This window comes from Lupinus angustifolius, chromosome LG04 (genome assembly GCF_001865875.1).
Source record: "Lupinus angustifolius cultivar Tanjil chromosome LG04, LupAngTanjil_v1.0, whole genome shotgun sequence".
Lineage (NCBI taxonomy): Eukaryota > Viridiplantae > Streptophyta > Magnoliopsida > Fabales > Fabaceae > Lupinus > Lupinus angustifolius.
In genome coordinates, this window is record NC_032012.1 from 22,149,936 (window position 1) to 22,171,172 (window position 21,237).

Consider the following 21,237-nt stretch of genomic DNA (forward strand, 5'->3'; position numbering starts at 1 on the left):
CACTTCAAATGGGCCACACACATCACTATACACCAGCTCAAGAGGATTCTTTGTTCTTGTAGGAATTATTGAGTCAAATGTGCTTCTTGTTAGCTTGCTGGCTAGGCAATCATCACACAAAGTTTCTGGAATTTCAATAGAGGGCAGCCCTGCAACAATTTCAGCTTTGGTTAGTAATTCTAAACTTTTAAAGTTTAGATGACCATACCTTAGATGCCATAGCCAAGTTTCTTGATCTATTTCTGCATTGAGACTTGTTTGCTCATTCACATGAATCTTGATCTTGAAAGTTCTGTTTGATGAGAGAGGTGCTTTCAAGACTTTCTAGTCTGTTTTATCATACAAGATCAATTCACCATCTTGCATGATCACCTTGTATCCCTTCTCCAAGAGCTGACCAAGACTCAACAGATTGTTCTTCATCTTTGGTACATAGAGAACATTCGATATTGATGCACATTTCCCATCCAACTTTTGAATCAAAACTCTTCCTACTCCTTCTGCAGAAATAGCACTATGGTCTGCAAATTTCACCTTGCTCTTTACTGATTCATCAAGTTGTGCAAACCATTCTCTCCTTCCAGTCATGTGGTTTGAGCACCCAGTGTCAAGATACCAGAATTCATTGTTATCTCCCCTTCCTTGCTCAGTCACAGTAGTAGCCATCAACAAGCAATGTTCTTCATCAGAACTGTTTGTGCTTTCTTCTTTTGCAAGTCTTGCCTCTTCTTCTCTTGAACCTTTCCACTTGTTGAATTTGCACTCTGATGCAAAGTGGCCATAGTTCCTACAATTGTAACATTGTAGCTTCTTCTTATCTAATTTCTTTCTGGCATCAAAACTTCTGTGAGTTTGCTTTCCTTTCTCAGGATCACCATTTCTTGCACTCTTGTGCTCATATTTTCTTGATGATCCTGATTCATTGGTTTTCCATCTACTATTCTGACCTTTGTCTTTAGTTTTCTAGTTCCAACTCTCAGAGTTCTTCTTGTTATGTCTTGACATTAAGGCTTGATCACTTCCTCTGCTTGAACTCCTTCCTTTTATCCTCAATTCATGAGCTTGCAGTGAGGCCTGCAACTCTTCTATTTTTAGTTCTTCTAGGTTCTTGGACTCCTCAATTGCAACTACTATATGATCATACTTGCAAGTGAGTGTCCTTAACACCTTTTCAACTATTGACTTTTCCTTCATTGCTTTGCCACATGACCTCATCTGGTTAGAAAGTGTTAGAATCTTGGTCATGTAGTCAGCAATTGAATCAGTTTCTTCCATCTGCAAGACTTCATATTCCCTTCGAAGATTCTACAATTTCACCTTCTTGATTTTGTCACCTCCTTCATAACTCTTCTCCAAAATCTCCCAAGCTTGTTTTGCAGTTTCAGCTCCATTTATCTTCTCATAATTTGCTGCATCAACACCTTGGTAAATCAGGAATAGAGCCTTGCAATCCTTCTTCTTTGCTTCATTGTACATTGCTCTTTGAGCTTCAGTTGCACCATCTCCAATCTCTTGATAGCCTTTCTGCACTATTTCAAGCACTTCTTGGAATCCAAATATAGCCTTCATATGATTCCTCCATCTATCATAGTTCTTGCTGTCTAAAATGGGAAGTGTCATGGAGAACCCGCTACTGTTTGCCATCTTCAAACTCCTTCTGTTGCTTCTGTCCCTTCCTTCTTTTCGAGTGCATAACCACACAGGTCCCTTCTTTGATTCACACAGAATCAATCTTCACCAATGAGCTCTTGATACCATTGTTAGCTTTTGTTCTTTGAAGAATGCAGTATGCACACCAAGTGCATATGCTTCAATTAGCAAGAAAGAAAGAAAGAATTGTGCAGAGTGAAAGAAAGAAGAATGAATGTTGGTTTTGAGAGAAGAAGAAGATAGGATAGTGATTCAATGAATATGCCTCAATTGTATTAAAAGATTAATTGAATTCTTCACTTACAATACAATACACAAAGCTTACTATTTATAGTTACTCATCCTAACTAACTTGCCAACTAACTAGCTATATTAGGAAACTTAACTAACAATTACACAAAGTTGAATTATCTTCCAATACTCTGATCCACCATTTAATGCACTTATGACTACGTCATTAATGCGTCATTGACTCGCCGTCAATGTTAGCTAACAAGCCGCCTGCACATTTCGCATGTCCCCGACAATTCAACAAAAGCAGATCTGTAAGACAAACAATGACCAATAGAGTATGTCAATTATACTTGTTAGATGTTGGCCAATGGCAAGGTGTCATCATAGCGTACCTCAAACTCTATAAATATACGAGACCACAAAAGGAGTACATTCAAATCTCATTCCTTCATTTATTGCTATATTTATTACTATAACTTCTCTCTTATTTACTTCATTTATCTCTCGAGAATATTCTACTGACTTGATTGTCGGGGAACCTTTTCAGGTACCTCACCCGGTGGGTCCAGACGACATTCCTACCAGATCTCCTGATCCTTCACACTCAACTAGACATTCATCACCGACCATTCTACATTCACCACCGTTCATTCCTTATAGTATAAAAGAACACAATTAAAAGTCAATATAAATGACTGGTGAATGATATACTGAATGTATATAAATATGTATTTTTTTGTACACTAAAAGTGTATGGATTAGATATTATTATATAGATTAGATATTACAATCATTAATCTTTCACGGTTCTACAATATTACTTAACGAACTAATAATAAAATGCAGAAAGGAAAAAGGCAACAATAACCTTCCCACCGTGGCATTATTGTTGCTTAAAACAAAAGGTGTCAGGGACATTCTAATTAAATTGAAGGAACGGCGTGTAAAACCAACTATAATTTCACCATGATTAATTTGTTTAGCAATCTCTTAGATTCTATCATATGACAAAAGGACCCTTGGATTTTCTATGCAGTTCCCTTTAATACTATCTTTAAATTTTTAAGTGATACGTCAATGACCACAAATGTGCCAAAAAAAATGTAGGGGAGAATAGTGAGCACATCTGGTGTTTCAAAAGTTGTGCCACTGGCTTATCATTGGTTGAAAAAATCTATTTAAGTTAAAAAATTAATAATTAATTATTTTACTGACCAATCACAATTGATGGCACATGCAATGACACAACTTATGGGACAACAGATGTGTACCATACTCCTCATGTCCCAAAATATGCTAAAAATAAATAATGTGACATATATTTAATATTTTTTAAAATTATTTTAAACTTTTAATTTTTGAGGGATCAAATTTTTACATTTAAAAAATTTGTAGAACCAAATGAATATTTCCTCTAAATTTTAAGAATATAATATCTATATATTATTACTGTAAAAAATTATACACAATTAATAATAATTAAATATGAATAATAAATAATATAATAATATTGTATAAACTAATTCATTATCACTACATACATTTTTTTCCTCAAATTCTAAACATTTTACAAGTTACAAGAAATCCAAAACTCACAAAAAAGAAAACCAGAAAGGACACCACTCCCCTTCTCCCATAATTGCAGTGTCAACTTGCCTAATATAACCCACTATTCAATTAATACTCTCTCTCCAACAATAAAGGGAAGAAGGTTGTTCTTTTCATTAATTAATGTTACTAAAAAATGGTAATATATAAATATATATATATATATATTAATACATCATCTATTTATTTATATTACTTATATTTAAGAATGACTTATGATTAAATATAAATTATTAATAATAAAATGACATATAAAAACTATTACACGATCTACATATGTATTTTTTTCTCTCAAAAAAGTGAAAAGCAGGTCAATGACTTTATTAATCTCTCAATCCTCAATTTTCAAACAAAAAAATGATTATTATTTAAGATTATCTACACAAGGGGGCCACTTTCCAAACAGAGTATAATGATAAGGATATGATTTTGTTGTTTTGCATTATGGATGCACACTTGTTTGCAAGGATAATATATACTAAGAGTGAAACGTTATAATCTTTTTCTAAGTATACACAGTACATGGACACACACAACAATTCTTCTCTCTCATGTCTTATTATGATCTCATACTACCGCAAAACTAAGCATCCATTATGGGCAAAACTTTCATTACTTTGAATATTTATTTTTTATTTGGCACACATTGCTCCAATGGGATCAGATATAGTGTTACAGCATATTTAGCCAATTATGTTCCATTACATTTGATAAATAAAAATTGAAATAAAAACATCAACAAATGGAAGAAAATTCTCCATTCAAACATGTTACCTTAACCCCTATTCTATTATATGATTCACTTACTACTCGCTTTACTTGGTAAGGTTTCAACTTGTACATTACAAGGGAAAAGAATCCCATAATTTCTTGTTTCCTTTTGCTTCTAATGTTAAAAATAAAAAAATAACATTACATTGCATTTAAAAAACAAAAATCTTACTTGTTATTTTTTCTTCTCCTTTTCCATACACATTGTTCATTAGCAAAAGAGATGATCTTGACCCAAAATAAACTAAAAAGCAACGATGATGAAAATATATCAGACTAGATTTTGCCTTAAAAATGTCCACCCTATATAGTATGAAGGAGACTAAGTATGACCTCTTAGCTTATTTAAAAAAACATTCAAAACTTGGATCAGACCTGGCCTTTAGCATGTTTAAATGTGTGTTATACTTTATAATATTCAAATAGGTCATTATATCCATATTTAAATAAAATAATATTCCTACTTTTAATTAGATTTTTCTAACCCAAACAATTAAGTTAATATAATATTACTTATATTAAAATTGTGTAACATGAACATATTATATAATATGACAAAATAGGGGGGCCTCTTAGGCTTAATAGGTCTATTATATCTACATTTAAATAGATTAATATTCATACTTTTAATTAGACTCTTCTAACCCTAACAATTAAGTTATATTTTTACATTAAAATTACACACACGCATATATATATATATAATAATAATATTATTACTTATATTAAAATTGCATAATGTGAACATATTATATAATATGATTAATAGGTTGACATGTTAGACTTAATATGTATTTTGGATGACATTAAGTCTGACATGTTAAAGTAAATAAGTTTTTTAAAAAACCTAAGTCTGACATGTTTACAACAAAAAGTCTGACCCGACTTGACCTGTTATAGGCCAGGTAATAGGCTTTTGATAGACGGCCTAACCTATTTCTACCTTATGTGTGACGAACATCAGTACTGAAAATGTGAGAGGGGACAATTTTTTAAAATTATTAATTTATAAAAAAGTAAAAATATGAACCATTGGATTTTTGTTATTGACATGTGTCATAATCATACATATGGGTCCATTCTTTTAGGCTTCCTTTGGTTGGATGAAGAAAGAGAATAAATAAGTTGAGGGAAAGAAATTGTAGAGAAAGTAAACATTTATGTAATTTGGTTGAAAAGAGAGTAAGGGATGAGAGAAATAAAAAATGCACCCATCAAAATTCTTTCTCCCCACATGTGAGGAGAGATTAAAGTGACAAAATTAACTCATTTAATCACTTTCTATATTTTATTGTTATTATTATTTATTTACACACTTTTTTACACCATTTTTTATATTCTCTCATTTCATAAATATTATTTAAAATTACATTAACATGATTTTTACAATAAATTTTAAAGTTGTAATTCTTAAAATTTTAATTAGTATTAAAACATTTTTTCCAAATTCTTTTTACTGCATAGATATTTTTATCAATCAAAAGTTTATATATACATTTTCTCTTCTATTTCTTTTGGGTACATATTTGTTGTCCTACAAATTATGTCACTGTATGTGCAATCGATTATGATTGGTCAATAAAATAATTAATTATTAAATTTTTAACTTCAATATATTTTTTCAAACAATGACAGACTAATGATACATGCATTTGTACAACTTATGAGACAACAGATGTGCTCACATTTCTTTTGTCTTTCCCTTATACAAAGACAATATAACAATCTATTATATTTCTCTAAATTACTTTCTTAGCTTCCTCTTTCTCCCTTTTCTCATTTTTTTCCTCTTCAACCAAACAAAGTATTAATAAAAAAATTCAAATTCAAGTATTACATACCGAAAAAGTAGTCACTTTGGTGATCTATATTTGCATCTTAGATGGAGTGTCTTCCCATATATAAACCCTTTTTACTCGAAACGACACACATGGTTTGTTTTCCCTAATTGAAACTTCGTTATTACACAAATGAGAAAGGAAAAAGAAAAAACATAAACCAAAAGGATATAACTTAACCTATGACTAACCATGGTTGAAAATAGAAACCCCTGAATTTGTGCTTGTGGTGTCACTGTTAGTGCTTTCTGCATTGGTTCGCTGCAAACTCTGCAAACTCTGCAAATCTTTCGCCGCTTTCTTCGTCCATTTTGGTCCTTCCCCACTTCTCTCAAATTTTGGGTCTTTTTACCTTTCTCCAAAGTTCCTTTTTTTCATACTAACTTCCACTGTTTTGGTGCGAATGATCACTCCCACTCAAACACTGTTATAGCATTTTAATCAGGGAAAAATTTGTCGGTCAAAGCAACCCAACTCAGTTTTTCTCAAAATTTTGTACCTTTTTGAAAGCCCAGTTCAGGAAATTACCAGCTTTGAGTAAAAATTGGAGTTACACAAGCTTTCCCTTGATCTCAGCCGAAAATCAGTGTCACTATTGTCGATGGATATTCAACTTGGTGTGTGTGTATGTGCCGACTTAAATCTCATGCTTGTTAGAAAATAAAACATAAATATAAAAATAAGATCTAATCTTCAAACACTTTTACTTTATTACTTGTTAAGGCTTGTGCATTATATATACTTAAATATAAGTCATTAAAGAATTTGTTTGACTGATGCTTTATTATTTTATTTAATTTTTGTATTATACTTTGTTTCTCTCTGATAATGACTTTGGTTATTAAAAATTAAGATTTTATCTTTTTGTAAACTATTATTATTGCTGTGATGGTAGCTTGTTTCTTTATTATCAATTTATCATATTAAAATCAATTGAGATTTGATTGTCTCATAGTTTGGTGTGGCTCACTACTTTTTTCTTCTTATTCAAGTCTTATTTGGATTCCAAAGGGGTTTCCTAATAACGGGGGTATGCTGGTGGAAGTAACATTAGGAAGCTAAAAAGTGCTTAAGTTTGAAGACTTTTGGAGATTTTTTGTTCCACTAATCGGTTGATTCATCAATCATCATGCCTCTTTATGAGTTATATCGGCTTTCTAGAGAGAAGCTTGATAAAGAGGTTAGCAACACATGTGCAGTTGAACAATCTCAATCTTCCTTGTAAGTTCATTAGCTTCAGCTTTTTGTAACATTTTCATTTGTTTTTGGATTTTGCATACTTTTGTCTATTTGTTATGTAAAGTCTAACTACTCTGTGTGTATGAACTTTGAACTTAGGCCTGAGACTGATTTCTTTGAGCTGGTTTGGGAAAATGGTCAGATTTCAACACAGGGTCAGTCCAGAAAGAGCCCTTCTTCTGGAAGGAGTTTGCCGTCTCATTGTGTACCGTCTCATAGTCCGAAGGGCCGAGATAAAGATGAAGGCGGATATGCTATGAATACAAGGATGGGAAAGGGAAAGTTTGGGGATTTTGATTCTGGGTTGAATGAAATCCCTATGTCAGTCCCATCACATGAAGTGGATTTGAGTCAAGATGGAGACATGATGCATTGGTTGGATTACACAATGGATGGATCTTTGCAACATGACTATGGTTCTGATTTCTTACATGAACTGTCCGATGTCACAGAAAATGACCTCCCGAAATCAAATAATTTTGCCCTTGTGGATAGAAGAAGCAATGGTACTAATCAGGTATTTAGGGACTCTTGTAAAAGTTCTGCAAGTTATGTTGCTGGTTTAGAACAAGGGAATGTTTCTAAGGGTTCTTCAACTGGAGATGTTGACATTTCTGGGCCTAAAGCTAGTATCAATCAGCTATATCTGCCATCATCACATCAATGTCAAACACCATTTGCATCTGTTAGATCCAAAGTATCAGAGATAATTGAGAACAATACAAATAATGCTACTCAGAATGTACCTCGTGGCGAAATAACTCAGATTGCGTCTTCCTCTAGTGATTTTTGTAGCTTAAAGATGCAGAAGCAGGATCCAGTTCTTCCTAGCAATGGTTCCACAGTGATGAATTTCTCCCATTTTGCAAGGCCTGCTGGTATTAGCAGAACTAATCTTCAGAATGTTGGCTTGAAGTCTGATTTGTCTTCAGGAAGATTAGACAGTCAGGGAAATAAGAATAAAGGTGCAGCTACTACTAGCGGCTACCGTCCTGAATTATTAAGAGTGGATTCAAGTGGTGATTGTTCAAAGGAACCAACCATGCACTGCCAGCAGGTTGTGGAGCAATCCAAGGCTGATTTGAAACGGTTGGAGCCAAAATCTCGTGAACAGGAGGCTGCTGTAGTTTCTAAACAGTTGGACCCTGTTTGCAAAGAGAGTTCTAGTAAGGTTGACGAAACTTCCATTCAAGTTCTTGCTGAAAATGGCTCTAAAAAACAAATAGCTGTTGAAAAAAGTAAGGAGCCAGCAGTAGCACCACCCTCCATTTGTTCTGGCAATGGTGCAGACAGAGTTTTGGAAGAGCCAAATCAAAATTTGAAGCGGAAAAGTAGAGACACTGAGGGCTCTGAGAGCCATAGTGAAGTAAGCAAAGTCTGGTTTACACCATATTACATGCTTACTTATTTTCTTGTCTTATAGTTTCCCACTTTAAACCAAGAAAATATCTTACTTGAAGGATGCTGAGGAAGAATCTGTGGGTCTTAAAAAGGCGGCTGCTGGACGAGGAGGTACAGGTATTAAGAGAAGCCGTGCGGCTGAAGTGCATAATCTATCCGAAAGGGTGAGCGAAGACATCTGCTATTTGTGTCATGTTAACTATAAAACCACAAATTTCTCTCCCGAGTTCATGTTTCCAATTTATGTGATTATAATTTATGTGTGCAGAGGCGAAGAGACAGGATCAATGAGAAGATGCGTGCATTACAAGAACTCATACCAAATTGCAACAAGGTTTGGCCTTATCTGTTTCCACTCTTGTTATAAGATTAAGAAATGTTGGTTATCACAAAGGGTTTAAACTTATAGTTATTTAAGTTTATTCTTGTGGAATGTGGAAGGCTTTATCATATTAATGGAAGTTACAGCCACATATATGAAAACTGAAATTAACATGTTCTTTGCATTAAGTGTATTTATAATCAATATACTTGATTCCTCATTCATTTTGTTTTTTATGACTTCATATATATCAGGTGGATAAAGCTTCAATGCTGGATGAGGCAATTGAGTATCTTAAAACACTTCAGCTCCAAGTTCAAGTATTCTCTGCTCCTCTTGCATTCATCTTTGAGTTTTAGTTTTTATGATCATAAATGATTGTGTTATATCATGAAATTGTTTCCTATCTTTTCATGCAGATGATGTCAATGGGAGCTGGTTTATATATGCATCCAATGATGATACCTGCGGGAATGCAGCACATGCATGCACCACATATGGCTCCCTTTTCACCTATGGGTGTTGGCATGCAAATGGGGATGGGTATGGGTTATGGGATGGGTATGCCTGACATGAATGGTGGTTCTTCTAGATTCCCAATGATTCACATGCCCCAAATGCAAGGAACTCATATACCTGCTGCACATGTATCTGGACCCACCGCTTTACATGGGATGGCAAGATCAAATCCTCAAGGATTTGGGCTTCCATGTCAAGGTCAGGGACTTCCCTTGCCGATATCACGTACTCCTGTTTTTCCTTTTTCAGTAGGGCCTTTTATGAACTCACCAACTCCGGTACAACATGCCGGTGGAACAGTAGCAGGACTTGCTGAAACTGGGAGCTCAGCTTCTTGCTTGAAAGACCCAATGCCAAATGTAGACCAACAAGTTAAGCAATGTAATGTAGCAGCAAGTCAGATGATGGCTAAACCTAACCAGGTTTGTTTACTGAACTGCAACTATCGTAATATAATGCTGATAGTCTGCTTCATCTTATAACTCATTTGCCCTCCACAGAGTTAGAAAGTAAAGGTTCATTGCTCTTCATTTCCACCCCTGTGGACTGTGTTATCGGTTATTCTATTTCTAGGTTACCTAAAATAACCAATCTTAATTACTGAATTATTGTAGTCATTTAACTAATATTACCTTCCAAAAGAAGGTGCATGAGAATATGCTAAATTTCATTAGTGTTCTTAAATTGTTAATTGTCACTTTGTTATTGCATTACAACTACAACTCATATTTAGGCACAAGTGGAGTCCAGCAAAACAAATTTGACATGAGTAGTTTGTATGGTTTGATACAGTATTTTTTCGGGACAGAAAACAATGAAAAGCAAACATTTAGGAACAAAAGCAAAGGTTAATGTTAGAAGTTGTTATTTGGTCTGATGGTCTCTAATTACCATGGAGTGGTTATTTCATCTTTTATCATAAATGAGGGTTGTGCTAACAACTTTCCTGAGGGCGTTGTTTAAGGAGTACAAAAGAAGGAAATTAGCATTGCAAAACTAATTCCAACACTTCTCAATGTGTTGAAACATACAAAAATTCCTTTTTTCTCTTCCTTAAACAATGCCTTTAGGGCACTTGCTAACATTCTCCCATAAATATTACTTCACCCTGGTCTCATCACCAATTTCCAGATTAGTTTTTGTTTCTAGTCACTTTTTACAAGTAATATGCCTGATATTTCTGTTCTGTTTTTTATATGATAGTGTGAAGCAGCAACTATTGCATTTGAACAGTCAGCTTTGGTGCAAAATAGTGGTCATGCCTCTGATATTAATGACAGTGGAGCTGTTAATGCAAAGAACACAGTCTCATGATTGGTACACACAGCCATATTCAATATGGCGTTTTACATTGATATTTTAAGCTAAGGAGGTCATAATGGAACAACTTACTGTTCAGTTATACGTGCAGGTTATGGTTGATATTCGGCATTGACTGTGGCTAGTAGAAGAATCCATGTTTTCTGAATAGTGAGTTCAAAATCTCTTGTTTCTCATTTTGCAAGCTGAATGTAGATTATCAGAGGATATTTCAGATTATGTTGACTTGTCACAACAACAGTTAGAATATTAAGTTCCAGACTTACAAAATTGCACAAGTTTTGGTATCTTGGGAGACAATACTCATTTGTATATCCACTTAGCGAGCTGTTCAATCAAGTATCATAATTTTTTATATATCCTACAAATATGTATTCAAATGTTTGATTCAGGTCTTTCATAGTGATTCTTTCTATTAATGCAATAATAGTTGTTTCTTTGCAATCTTGTCTCCCCTCAATGTCGTGACATATACCTGAACACTAAGATGCAGATAACTGTTCAAATATGATGTCAAACTGCTGCAGGTTATCTGTGTTTCTGGAGTACTTTAGCAGTATGTAATAATTTCTTTGATTATATATTCTGTGTGGATTGGTTGGATTTGTACATTGACAACTACACCAATTACTATCATCATCATTTGATTTTGTTGGTTTTCGTACATTTGAATCCACAAAATAATCGGAACTACGAAATTATATGGTGATTATTTCCACCTATTTGGCCATTTGGGCATAGAAATGGAAGAGAATGTCATGTTATATTTTTCACATTCATGGTATGCTTGACAGGATCCATGCAGATCCTGGATAACTTTTTCATCATTCCAATTGCCACTCTTCCCGTTCTCCAACCTGCTAACAAGTCTTCAATTTTGAGGGTAGGTTAGCCTTAAATGTATGAACTATCGTAGTGATGGAGAATATGGTTAAGATTTGTGAAAACTCTCTTAGCTAGTAAGCAAAATGGATATATGAGGATCCAGACAGTTATGTAATAAACAATCAATAGCAACACAATAAAGTTAAAATTGCTTCCATTGTTCATTAACAATAATCAAGAACACAAAGCGTAAATCCAAATGAATATAGCAGAACGAAACAATCAAATTTACACTACAGCCTAACTCATGGCCTACATCATCTTCTATATACACTGCACTCTGCACACCTCTCTGCAATCAAACAAATTCAATAGAAAGTAATTATGTATACAAACCAACAAGTATGCTATATAACGATATGCACCGTGGCGATGAAAAACAAAGCAACAGTGGGAAATTCTGCAAACTTATTTACTCCAATCCTTTACTTGACTTGAATATCATCTTTGGCCTCTGAGGAATGGTTTTTGGAGGATGGAGATTTCCCAATGATAGCTTTCCTTGCTTTCACTAGTGACTGTTTTACCTTTGATATGATGCTATTTGATTGCTTTTGAGCTGTCTTGGCTTTAGATTCTTTTGGAAGGTCCTTGGAGGATGTTTTTGTTGCATCACTTTCCTGGGTAGGTTCCTTGGGAACTTGCACCTCAGTTTTCACAGGCTCCTCACTCTGTTCTTTCTCCAAATTATTCACTTCAGTTTTAGTTTCCTTTTCTTCAAATTTAGATGCCAGTGTTTCTCTAACAGGTTCACTTACAGCTGAAAATATTCCATCCACCTTCGTATCGATATGCCCTCCGTTCTCGTTTTTAACTGCAGGTTCATCATCTTCAGTCGTAGCTGTCTTCGCCTCAAACTGTTTCTCATCCTTGTTGATTTCAACCTCGGCTTCTCTTGAGGATACTTGGACACTTCCAGGTGCTTTTGGTTCCTTCTTGTCATCATCCACAGTGATAGCAACCTTTTCCTCAACACTGGTAGGAATAGAATCCCCCTTTTCTTCAATGTCACTTTTAGCTTCCTGATCAATGGAAGCTTGTCCAGGAATTTTTACAATGCCAACCTCATCCTTTGGTACCCCTTCAATAACATCGGTGAAGCTTGATTTGTTCTTGCCATCCTCTTCAACAACCTTTTCTGAAACTTCAGGAGCAAGTTCCACCAGATTTTCTGGGGCTGCTTGAGCTTCCTCATTTAATGAAACTAGTGCAGTGTTTTCGGTGATGTTAGTTTCGTCTTCTTTTTTAGTTTTCTCTTCCTTCAATGATATCTTCTCCTTGATTGTGTCAGCTAAATTCCCCTCATTCTTAGCAGTCTCAAGCACAATTTCTTGCTTGCTCTCCACTTCCTTCTTAGTTTCTCCAACATCCTCAGCTACTTCTACCAGTTCTCTTGGCTTTTCCTCCAGTTCAGAAGACACAAGTTCTGATTTCTCTTCTCTGACTGGCACTGCTTCTAACTCATTGGTACCATTCTCTTTCACCACCTCAATATCTAACTCTATGGGTTGGTGTACCACAACTCCGTTACCTGGTTTCTCTTCTTTCCCTAGTACTGCTTCTGTCTCTGAGTTAGCAATCTCTTTCACCACCTCAATATCTGACTCTTCGGGTGGTTGGACCTTAACTATATCACCTGTTGTTGGCTTTTCAGGGATAACCGTCTTTGGCAGCTCTTCTTCCTCCTGTTTGATGGATTTTTTTTCCGGTTCACTTGAGTTTTCATCAACTTTAGTAACCTCAAGCTCTGCTCTCTCTACTTCTGTAGGTTCTGTTTCATAGTTGTTAGTCTCATTCAATACTTCTTGTTCAATTGTTTTTTCTTCTATGGCTTCAATGGTTTCAGAGGATACTTCAGCTATTGCAACATTGTTTGGCTGCTTCTCTTCCTTTTGTTCGAGTGATTCCTTTTCTGGTTCTTTTGGATTTTCCTCAACTTCTTGTTCTGCTTTCGATGTTTCTGTAGGCGCTGCTTCGGAGTCATTGGTCTCTTTCAATATCTCTGCTGAAAGTTCTCTTGTTTTTTCCTCTATGGTAATGACTTCAGTAAAAGGTTCAGCAACTGTAACTATGGTTCCTTGCTCAGCTTCTTGTGGTTTTTCTTGGGATTCCTTTTCTGGTTCTTCTGTTTTTCTCTGTATCTCTGGAATCAAAGCCACAACCTCATGCTCAGGCTTCTCTTCCTTTTTGTCACTTGTTTCCAAAGTTTTAGCCTCTTTCACTACCTCTGCTTCTGACTCCTTTTCTGGTTCTTGACTTTTTCCCTCCACCTCTGTAGCCAGAACCACAGGCTCGGGCTCAGGTTTATCTTCCTTTCGGTCACTTATTTCCAAAATTTCTGCCTCTTTCACTACCACTGCTTCTAATTCCTTTTCTGGTTCTTGTGGTTTTTCCTCCACTTCTGTAGCCACAGGTTCAGTCTCAGTCTTCTCTTCCTTTTGGTAACTTGTTTCAAAAGTTTCAGCCTCTTTCACCAACTCTGCTTCTGCTTCTGTCCGAGTATTAACCTCTGCTTCTGCTTCTGGCTGCTGTGGTGTTTCCTCCACAGTTGGTTCTGTGAATGGTAACTCTTCTGGCTGGGATTTGGCTGCATCATCAGTAGCATGTAAAGCTGGAATCACTTCCTTCTCCCCTTTCAGATTATCTTCAATGTGTGCCTCCAATGACACAAGATCATCTGTCTTTTCTACAGAAACAACATCAGGTTCGGCCTTCGTGTCATCTTCTTGAGTTTGTGCATCTTCAATCTTGCCGTGTTTTAGATTATCTTCTGCCGAAGCCGCTAATGCTGGAGAATCATCAGACTTTTGAACCTCAACTGCACCAACCTCATCATTTGTCCCATTCCCTGTCTTGGATAAAGGGTTAGTAACATGTCCATCTTCATCCGATATCTTGTCATGTTTTACTTCATCTTCATTGGCTAAAGAAGCAATCATATGTGCAATTGCTTCACTCTTTTCCTTCTTCACTATTTGCTATACAACGAAAAAGGAAAGCATTGATAAGTAAATCTGTGCACATGGAAGATATTTACTTAAACATTAACAAAGAGAGTACATAAAAACAAACCATGAAACATGGTACAAGTTAAAGCTAACATTAAATAAGAAGGATATGGCTAAACTAAAGCACATACATAACAGTTTTTACATCATCTCAAATATGTGCCTCCTTAAAACAATGTACTTTTTCTAATGTCAGTTGGCATGAAAGTATATGCTTGTGTAATAAATATCTTGAAATGAATACTGCTATTTTGTTCTTTAATTTATTCATAATTTACAAGCTTGTAGAGAATACTCTCCATAACAAGGCTGCCAAAATGCTGTAAAAGTTGCATCTACAAAGCTTGTTTTACACTCTAGTGCAAAAGAATGTAGTGAGAGGAAATGAATCATTTAGCATTGATACATTTTATTGGCTTGTCTCCTTATTCCAAATATGACCTTCTGCACTAAATCAATATCTATATAGCACATAAATATTTAAACCATTTTCATGTACATCCACTTTCGAAACTATTGGATGAAAAATAATATCAACAGCTAATAATTATTGTTAGTGAAAAATAATTTACACTCCTATAGACGGATTCTTTTCATGTTTAACCATGTTTCAAAATATCATCTATCTTAGATAACTATATGCTAAGGTATATCTTTCTTGATTGGAACACTCAAAATTAAAAGAAATAATCATATGATTAATAACTAATTTTTAATTTAATCTGAACCATATTGTTCTTACAGTTTTTATATAATAATTATTCTTACTTGAGTCACTTTGTAAGGGAGAAAAGGTAACTAAAATAGAAAGCCAACAAAAAAATATGTTCATATTTAACTGGTAGGTAAAGATATATAAGTTTGACTCTATGAAGCACGGATACGTATGTCGAATACGATACCTATCCAATACGTTGACACACATTTTATCTAAAATATAGGATACGATACTTTCAAAGATACATGTATAAAATAATAAAACACACATAAAATATGATAAAATTATAAGTGTAAATCAAAATATCAAAAGTAAAAAATATAATGAAAATTGAAAATCACTGTCGTCCAAAGTTACAAGTGCAAAAAGTAGAAAATATAGTAGAATAATTTATAAAATTGTTTATTGTCTAGCTCTAGAAACAAAAATATGATCAATTTCATCTCCTCCTTGACGGTGATGTTGTGGATCGGAGAGTCGGTATGGTGGACTGACTATCGGAGGGTCAATGTGGTGTGACGGTATGTTGGTATGAGTCTTTGTGACCTTTAAATAAGTTGGTGTTTATTGAAAACGACTCTATGTTATCCTATCTTATTGAAAACGAATTTATCTTATCTTATTTTATTGAAAACGAATCTATATTATCATATATTTTATTGAAAACGAATCTGATACGTGTCTTGATACTTATGTATTTTATTTTATTTTTAAAATTTTTGGATACTTTACATATAAGTATCCTTTGCGAATCCGAGCATATCTGTGTCGGATACGTGTTGGACGAATCAGTGCTTAGGTTTGACTCACAAGAAGAAACATAAAAAAACTACATAGAAGTGCAATCAAAGTGGTTTCTACTTAAAATTGATCACAGAAGCTAAAGGAAACAGTTCAAGATCACATAAGCCATAATACTTGGAAAAGAAACTAACCTCATCAGTAGCAGAAGCATGACCAGATGCACCAATCTCAGTAGCCATGATTCAAGCTTGCAAAGTGATGTTACAAGTGGTAAAGTACTACTTCCAGTGGAGAAACAAATAAAGAAAAAGTTAAGGTGAAGAATAATATGGTTGGCAACAACTTAAAAGAAAAAAGAAGGAAAACTAGTTCAAGTTTAGGAAGAAGAACAACTAGTTCTCCACAGAAAAAAGCTGAAATAAAGATATTTCACAGAATGTACAAATAAGCTGGTATGATATGATATGGTGGTGACTGTGATTTAGGAGGATTAGTATTTAGGGTACCACTAAGTTTTGCATTAAAAAATAGAGTTAATACCTATATTCGATATAAAGATTTATACACAAAGAATCAATATATCATTCATAATTGATTTGTATGTATTATTTTTTATTTAAGAATCAATGATAAATAAATATGAATAATTGATGAATAATAGTGTAAAAAACTGTTACATATCTTTATGTAAAAAAAAAAATATAAAGTATTAAAATAGAAAAGTTGAAATCATGTAGATATGAGCTGTGGCAAAGTGACTAGTTTTATTGGAGGGGTTTGGGACCAGATCAGCAGCATGCAACTTTTATATTTTTAGAGGTGGAAAATGTTAGGTCCCTATCCACTCTTGTACATCAATAATATTCTGATTCTAATTACATTTCATTCCTAGATTAACGGGGGAAATGAAAAAAAGATGACTTTTGTTCTTAAACCAAACAAAACCTTGAAAGTTCCTCTAATATTAAGTAATATTGTTATGCAACTTGTCTTTAAATTATATATTTTTTAAAACTTCATTATTGTTATTGTTAAACCCAATTCTTATTTATAACTGTAGACCGGACGTCATAATAGGTGGTGCGGCTAATAAGTACAAAAATTAACAAAAGTTAAGGTTTGTTAAGTTATCTTATACATTTTTTATTGAGGATTGTTAGAGCCTACAAAAAATGAGACTTAGAGATCATAGAAAATTTAATTAATTAGTAGGTAGTTAGTGTTACCACTTAAATTGGGAAACTTTTTTATACGATAATTATTTGTTAGTTTTACGTGTGTTTTATATTTTGTGATGCCTTTACCCTGGTGTTGAAAATGTATCCTTAAAAAACACAACTATTCACTGGTTATATAAATTTTTTTAGGTTTATCACTAATTGGTATCATAACTAAAGAGGACGTGTAGTATTTTATGTCTGAATCTCAATAAATATTGTGAATTTAATTAATTTTTGTGCAAGACTCTCACACTAGTAAGTCTATGTGAGAGAGGCCCACATTTTACCATTCATCTGGTCATTGATTAAAAGTGGAGTAAAATATTTATACATTATTAGTATAAAGATCTAGATATATTTAATATATTATTTATTAATAATTTGTATTAGTATTTTTAAAAGATAGTAATAATTAAAATAAATATTAGATGATAAACTAACAATATATTAAACTATTATATTTTTGAAGCATACATTTCTTAATAAGTCATTTGTACAAATATAATATAGAAACATCATGATATTTAATATATATAGGTGTGTTCGTTGATGGCAGGATCATTATATTTTGCAATTAATAAAAGGTTGAAGATGCTACCTTGGTGGTACTCTAGTGATGATCACATGAGATAACTATGCTAAGCATCAAAGGTCAAATAAAATTAGTGTATTTCACTTGAAAATTAAAATTATATGTGTTAAAATGTGGTAAAAGCCATGAAAAGAAAGATTTTTGATGAATAAAGAAGTGTATAAAAGAAAGCTTAAAAAAAAGAATGAGAAACGAAGATTGATAATGTTCTCATTGAATGAATTGAGTTGATTGTATAAGAAGTGATCCAATATGATTTTTTTATACGAGAGAAAAGAAAGAAAAGAAAGCTTTTAAAACAAGTAACTAACATAAACCTAACTTGTTAATTCCTAACTTTCTAACCAACTATCATCTTCCAAAATAACTTATATATATCTTTAATAATATGGAATTTAATAATATTATAGATAGGTTTAATGTTTTGAAGGTCGTATCTGTTCCACTATAAGGTGGTGGAGTTTTATTTGATTTTTTAAACTTAAGATTGAGACATACGACATTGATGAATTGAAAACGATGTCATGCAACTTGAAAACATTATTGTGACAACTTATTTGAGTGGTGGATTTTTCCACCTCAATTTTTTCACTCAATGAAGAAACTTTGATGAACTTCCTATGCGGGGTATTACGTTGGTCTCTGAAAAGCATTATGTGCTAGTTGTCATATCTTCAATTCCATTTTAAACATCACAAAGAAGAGAATTAAGTACAAAAACTAAGAAGAATAAGAAGAAGAAACATTAAGAAAGGGTGCTTAGGTTAAATAAATGTGTTGGAGAATATAATTTAAAAGTACGGGTTAAAATTCATCTAAAGTGAAAAAATCGAGTGTCTTCCTTAAATTGTTGAGTGTGTTCAAATCTCTATATGCTAGATTATTAAATTAAGTGTGGATATACTTTACTTTTTCACTTTAGAAGTAATATGATCATTTTAGAGTACCTTCATTTTAAGTATAATTATAACTTTACAAGTTTTGTTCTCGATTCAGCAATACAATATTTTCTATCAACATCCCCTCTCTCATTTAATATTTTCTATGAGCATGGAGAATGATAATCTCACTATAACATTTCAATTTTGTTTTTATGTTATTATGTTTGTTTTCAATTCAAGTTTTTTACTAACCAAGGGGAAAGCAACATTCATGGCCGGTCTTTCTTTTTATTTTTTGTCAAACTCACTATCTTTTTTCTTCCTGATTATGAAAGGAAATATATAACTATCACAAATCAAATTATGAGGAAAAAATGTTGCATCTCCATTAATATATAGTATCCCTAGGTTCAAAATATAGTATCCCTTTGTTGTTTTGAAGTATTTTTGAAATGTATGTAAAAGACAAAATAAATGTATTTTCTTATACATTATTCAAAAACGTGTAACATCTAAATAATGTCAGTGTAAAAATTTATACATAATTAATATATTATTCATCATTCATTTGTATTAATTTTTTTGAAAAAACAATAATAATTACCTCCATCTTCCAAAAAGGAATAAGCAAAAAAAGCCCACCATCTTTATATATTGGGCTGGTCCCCCATTCACACGTCTCCCAACTTATCAAACCTCCCTTCAGAACCCATTTGTGTTATATGATTTTTTCTCACTTTGGACCCAAAAATTTATAAAATACTTTTTCCCCTCTCTCTTCTTAATCTCCCAAACTCCAAATCCTTCTCTCTCAAACTGAGTTGTATTATATGTGTCTCATGCATCATATCATTTTCTAAATTTTCACTTTGTGAAAATTAAGAATTCTTCACTTCAATCATGCAACTATTAAAAAGTTCATTGAATAATTAAAAAAAATCACATTTGAGATTTTAGTCGAGAAATCATAAATTAAGGCCCGGAGTGAGACATATAATTAAGTCTATGAATATAATTTTGATTTATGCAATCATATACAAGAGTTGCTTGGTTATGCAATTGTCAAATATAAATTAATTTTCTTTTTGAAATTCATAGTTTTCTTTTCTTTTTGATAGCTTGTGAAATCGAGTTGGTAGACCAAGCATAGGGTCTTTGTGTCTACAAAGGCACTAGTAGCACTAGCATATAAGTTGTTTCCACTGTATAAAGTCCCTCTCCTAACATATAAAAGTAAAGTTCTTCCAAAAATGAGCCAAAACAATAATGGTGATAGCATATACGATGCTACCTCAAAATGGGCTATAATTAAAGCCTCTTTGGACCAGAATGATTATTCATTTCACATTCTCTTGCCCTTCAAACCTATTTCGTCGTTAACTTGATTTAGTTAGAATTCTCACTTTTTCTGGTACTATAAATATAGGTAGGATAATTTCTTATTTGCCCATTTGATTTACACACCATAAACTCATTTGGTCCTTTTTTGTAATCTATTGGTAGTGAGAACTTTCCCCTGTTTCTCTGTTTAGTTTAACTTCTTTTTGGTTCATTTGAATCCACTTTAAGTGAAGTATAGTACAAAAGAATGAAGCAAAATATAGTAAAATTGACGGTCAACGTGCATGGTACTTTTTTGAGTGCCTTTGGTCCATTTAGGTCTAACAAGTGAGGTCACATGATATTTTACAAGTTAAAAGAAAAAACTTAACAAAATAATATGACTGTTATGTATCGGTAGTATAAAGATTTACATGTAATTAATATATTATTTATTATTTATTTGTATTACTTTTATTTGAATGTCAATAATTATTAAATATGAATGATATGTAATGATAATATAAAAATCTGTTACGTTGTTAATGTATACATATTTTTCTCAAATATTATTCATTTAATTTTATTGTCAAGTAGGAGTTATAGGTTGATCACTTTAGTTATTAGATGCTAAAATTTGTTGAAGGAATGAATAACTTAGAGAAAACCCCTTCTTCCGTAAAAAGGACATATATAATAGTAATAACAAAGATCAGTTGCTTGGTACTATAGTTGGATAAAAAATAATAAAAGGCATCCATGTGAAATTCCAATTTAACTAAAGTAACTCTAACAAGACGTAAAACATGTAAATAGGTAACCTTTAAATATAAGAAGATTTATTATGTTTTTGTAAGATATTCTATGCTTGTAAAAACGCTGAATTTTGAGAAAAATGACGGTGTGGACAAGAAGATGGTGACATTATATGTACAAAGGTGTACTTTGTCGAAGACATAAATTTATG

General features: G+C 33.1%; 2 protein-coding genes across 12 annotated transcripts; one reads left to right on the forward strand and one right to left on the reverse strand.

The window, feature by feature from the left end:
• Nucleotides 6,213-11,308, forward strand: LOC109346242 (transcription factor PIF3-like). 3 transcript variants are annotated; one of them, XM_019585696.1, is made up of 9 exons: nt 6,213-6,724; nt 7,094-7,322; nt 7,440-8,706; nt 8,801-8,905; nt 9,010-9,075; nt 9,318-9,383; nt 9,483-10,004; nt 10,786-10,899; nt 10,982-11,257. In XM_019585696.1, the coding sequence occupies exons 2-8, from the start codon at nt 7,231-7,233 to the stop codon at nt 10,894-10,896; spliced, it is 2,229 nt and encodes a 742-aa protein (XP_019441241.1). In that variant the 5' UTR covers nt 6,213-6,724; nt 7,094-7,230; the 3' UTR covers nt 10,897-10,899; nt 10,982-11,257. The 3 variants fall into 3 exon arrangements, with proteins under 3 accessions (XP_019441241.1, XP_019441240.1, XP_019441239.1); XM_019585695.1 differs by having other exon boundaries at nt 6,214-6,726; nt 10,994-11,308; XM_019585694.1 differs by having other exon boundaries at nt 6,214-6,718; nt 10,994-11,308.
• On the reverse strand, nt 11,925-16,729 carry LOC109346241 (neurofilament heavy polypeptide-like). 9 transcript variants are annotated; one of them, XM_019585691.1, is made up of 4 exons: nt 16,449-16,729; nt 13,380-14,765; nt 13,232-13,274; nt 11,925-13,018 (listed from the first exon to the last, which is right to left on the reverse strand). In XM_019585691.1, the coding sequence occupies exons 1-4, from the start codon at nt 16,494-16,496 to the stop codon at nt 12,213-12,215; spliced, it is 2,283 nt and encodes a 760-aa protein (XP_019441236.1). In that variant the 5' UTR covers nt 16,497-16,729; the 3' UTR covers nt 11,925-12,212. The 9 variants fall into 9 exon arrangements, with proteins under 9 accessions (XP_019441236.1, XP_019441238.1, XP_019441234.1 ...); XM_019585693.1 differs by lacking the exon at nt 13,232-13,274 and having other exon boundaries at nt 11,925-13,208; nt 13,578-14,765; XM_019585689.1 differs by having other exon boundaries at nt 11,925-13,274.

Bases quoted from the DNA above. Each gene is read 5' to 3' on its own strand.
- LOC109346242 (XM_019585696.1), top strand. From the start codon at position 7,231: ATGCCTCTTTATGAGTTATATCGGCTTTCTAGAGAGAAGCTTGATAAA. The intron at 7,323-7,439 runs GTAAGTTCATTA...CTTTGAACTTAG, and splicing joins GAACAATCTCAATCTTCCTT to GCCTGAGACTGATTTCTTTG. The intron at 8,707-8,800 runs GTAAGCAAAGTC...TCTTACTTGAAG, and splicing joins GCTCTGAGAGCCATAGTGAA to GATGCTGAGGAAGAATCTGT.
- LOC109346241 (XM_019585684.1), bottom strand. From the start codon at position 16,496: ATGGCTACTGAGATTGGTGCATCTGGTCATGCTTCTGCTACTGATGAG. The intron at 14,766-16,448 runs GTTAGTTTCTTT...TTCGTTGTATAG, and splicing joins ATGCTTCTGCTACTGATGAG to CAAATAGTGAAGAAGGAAAA.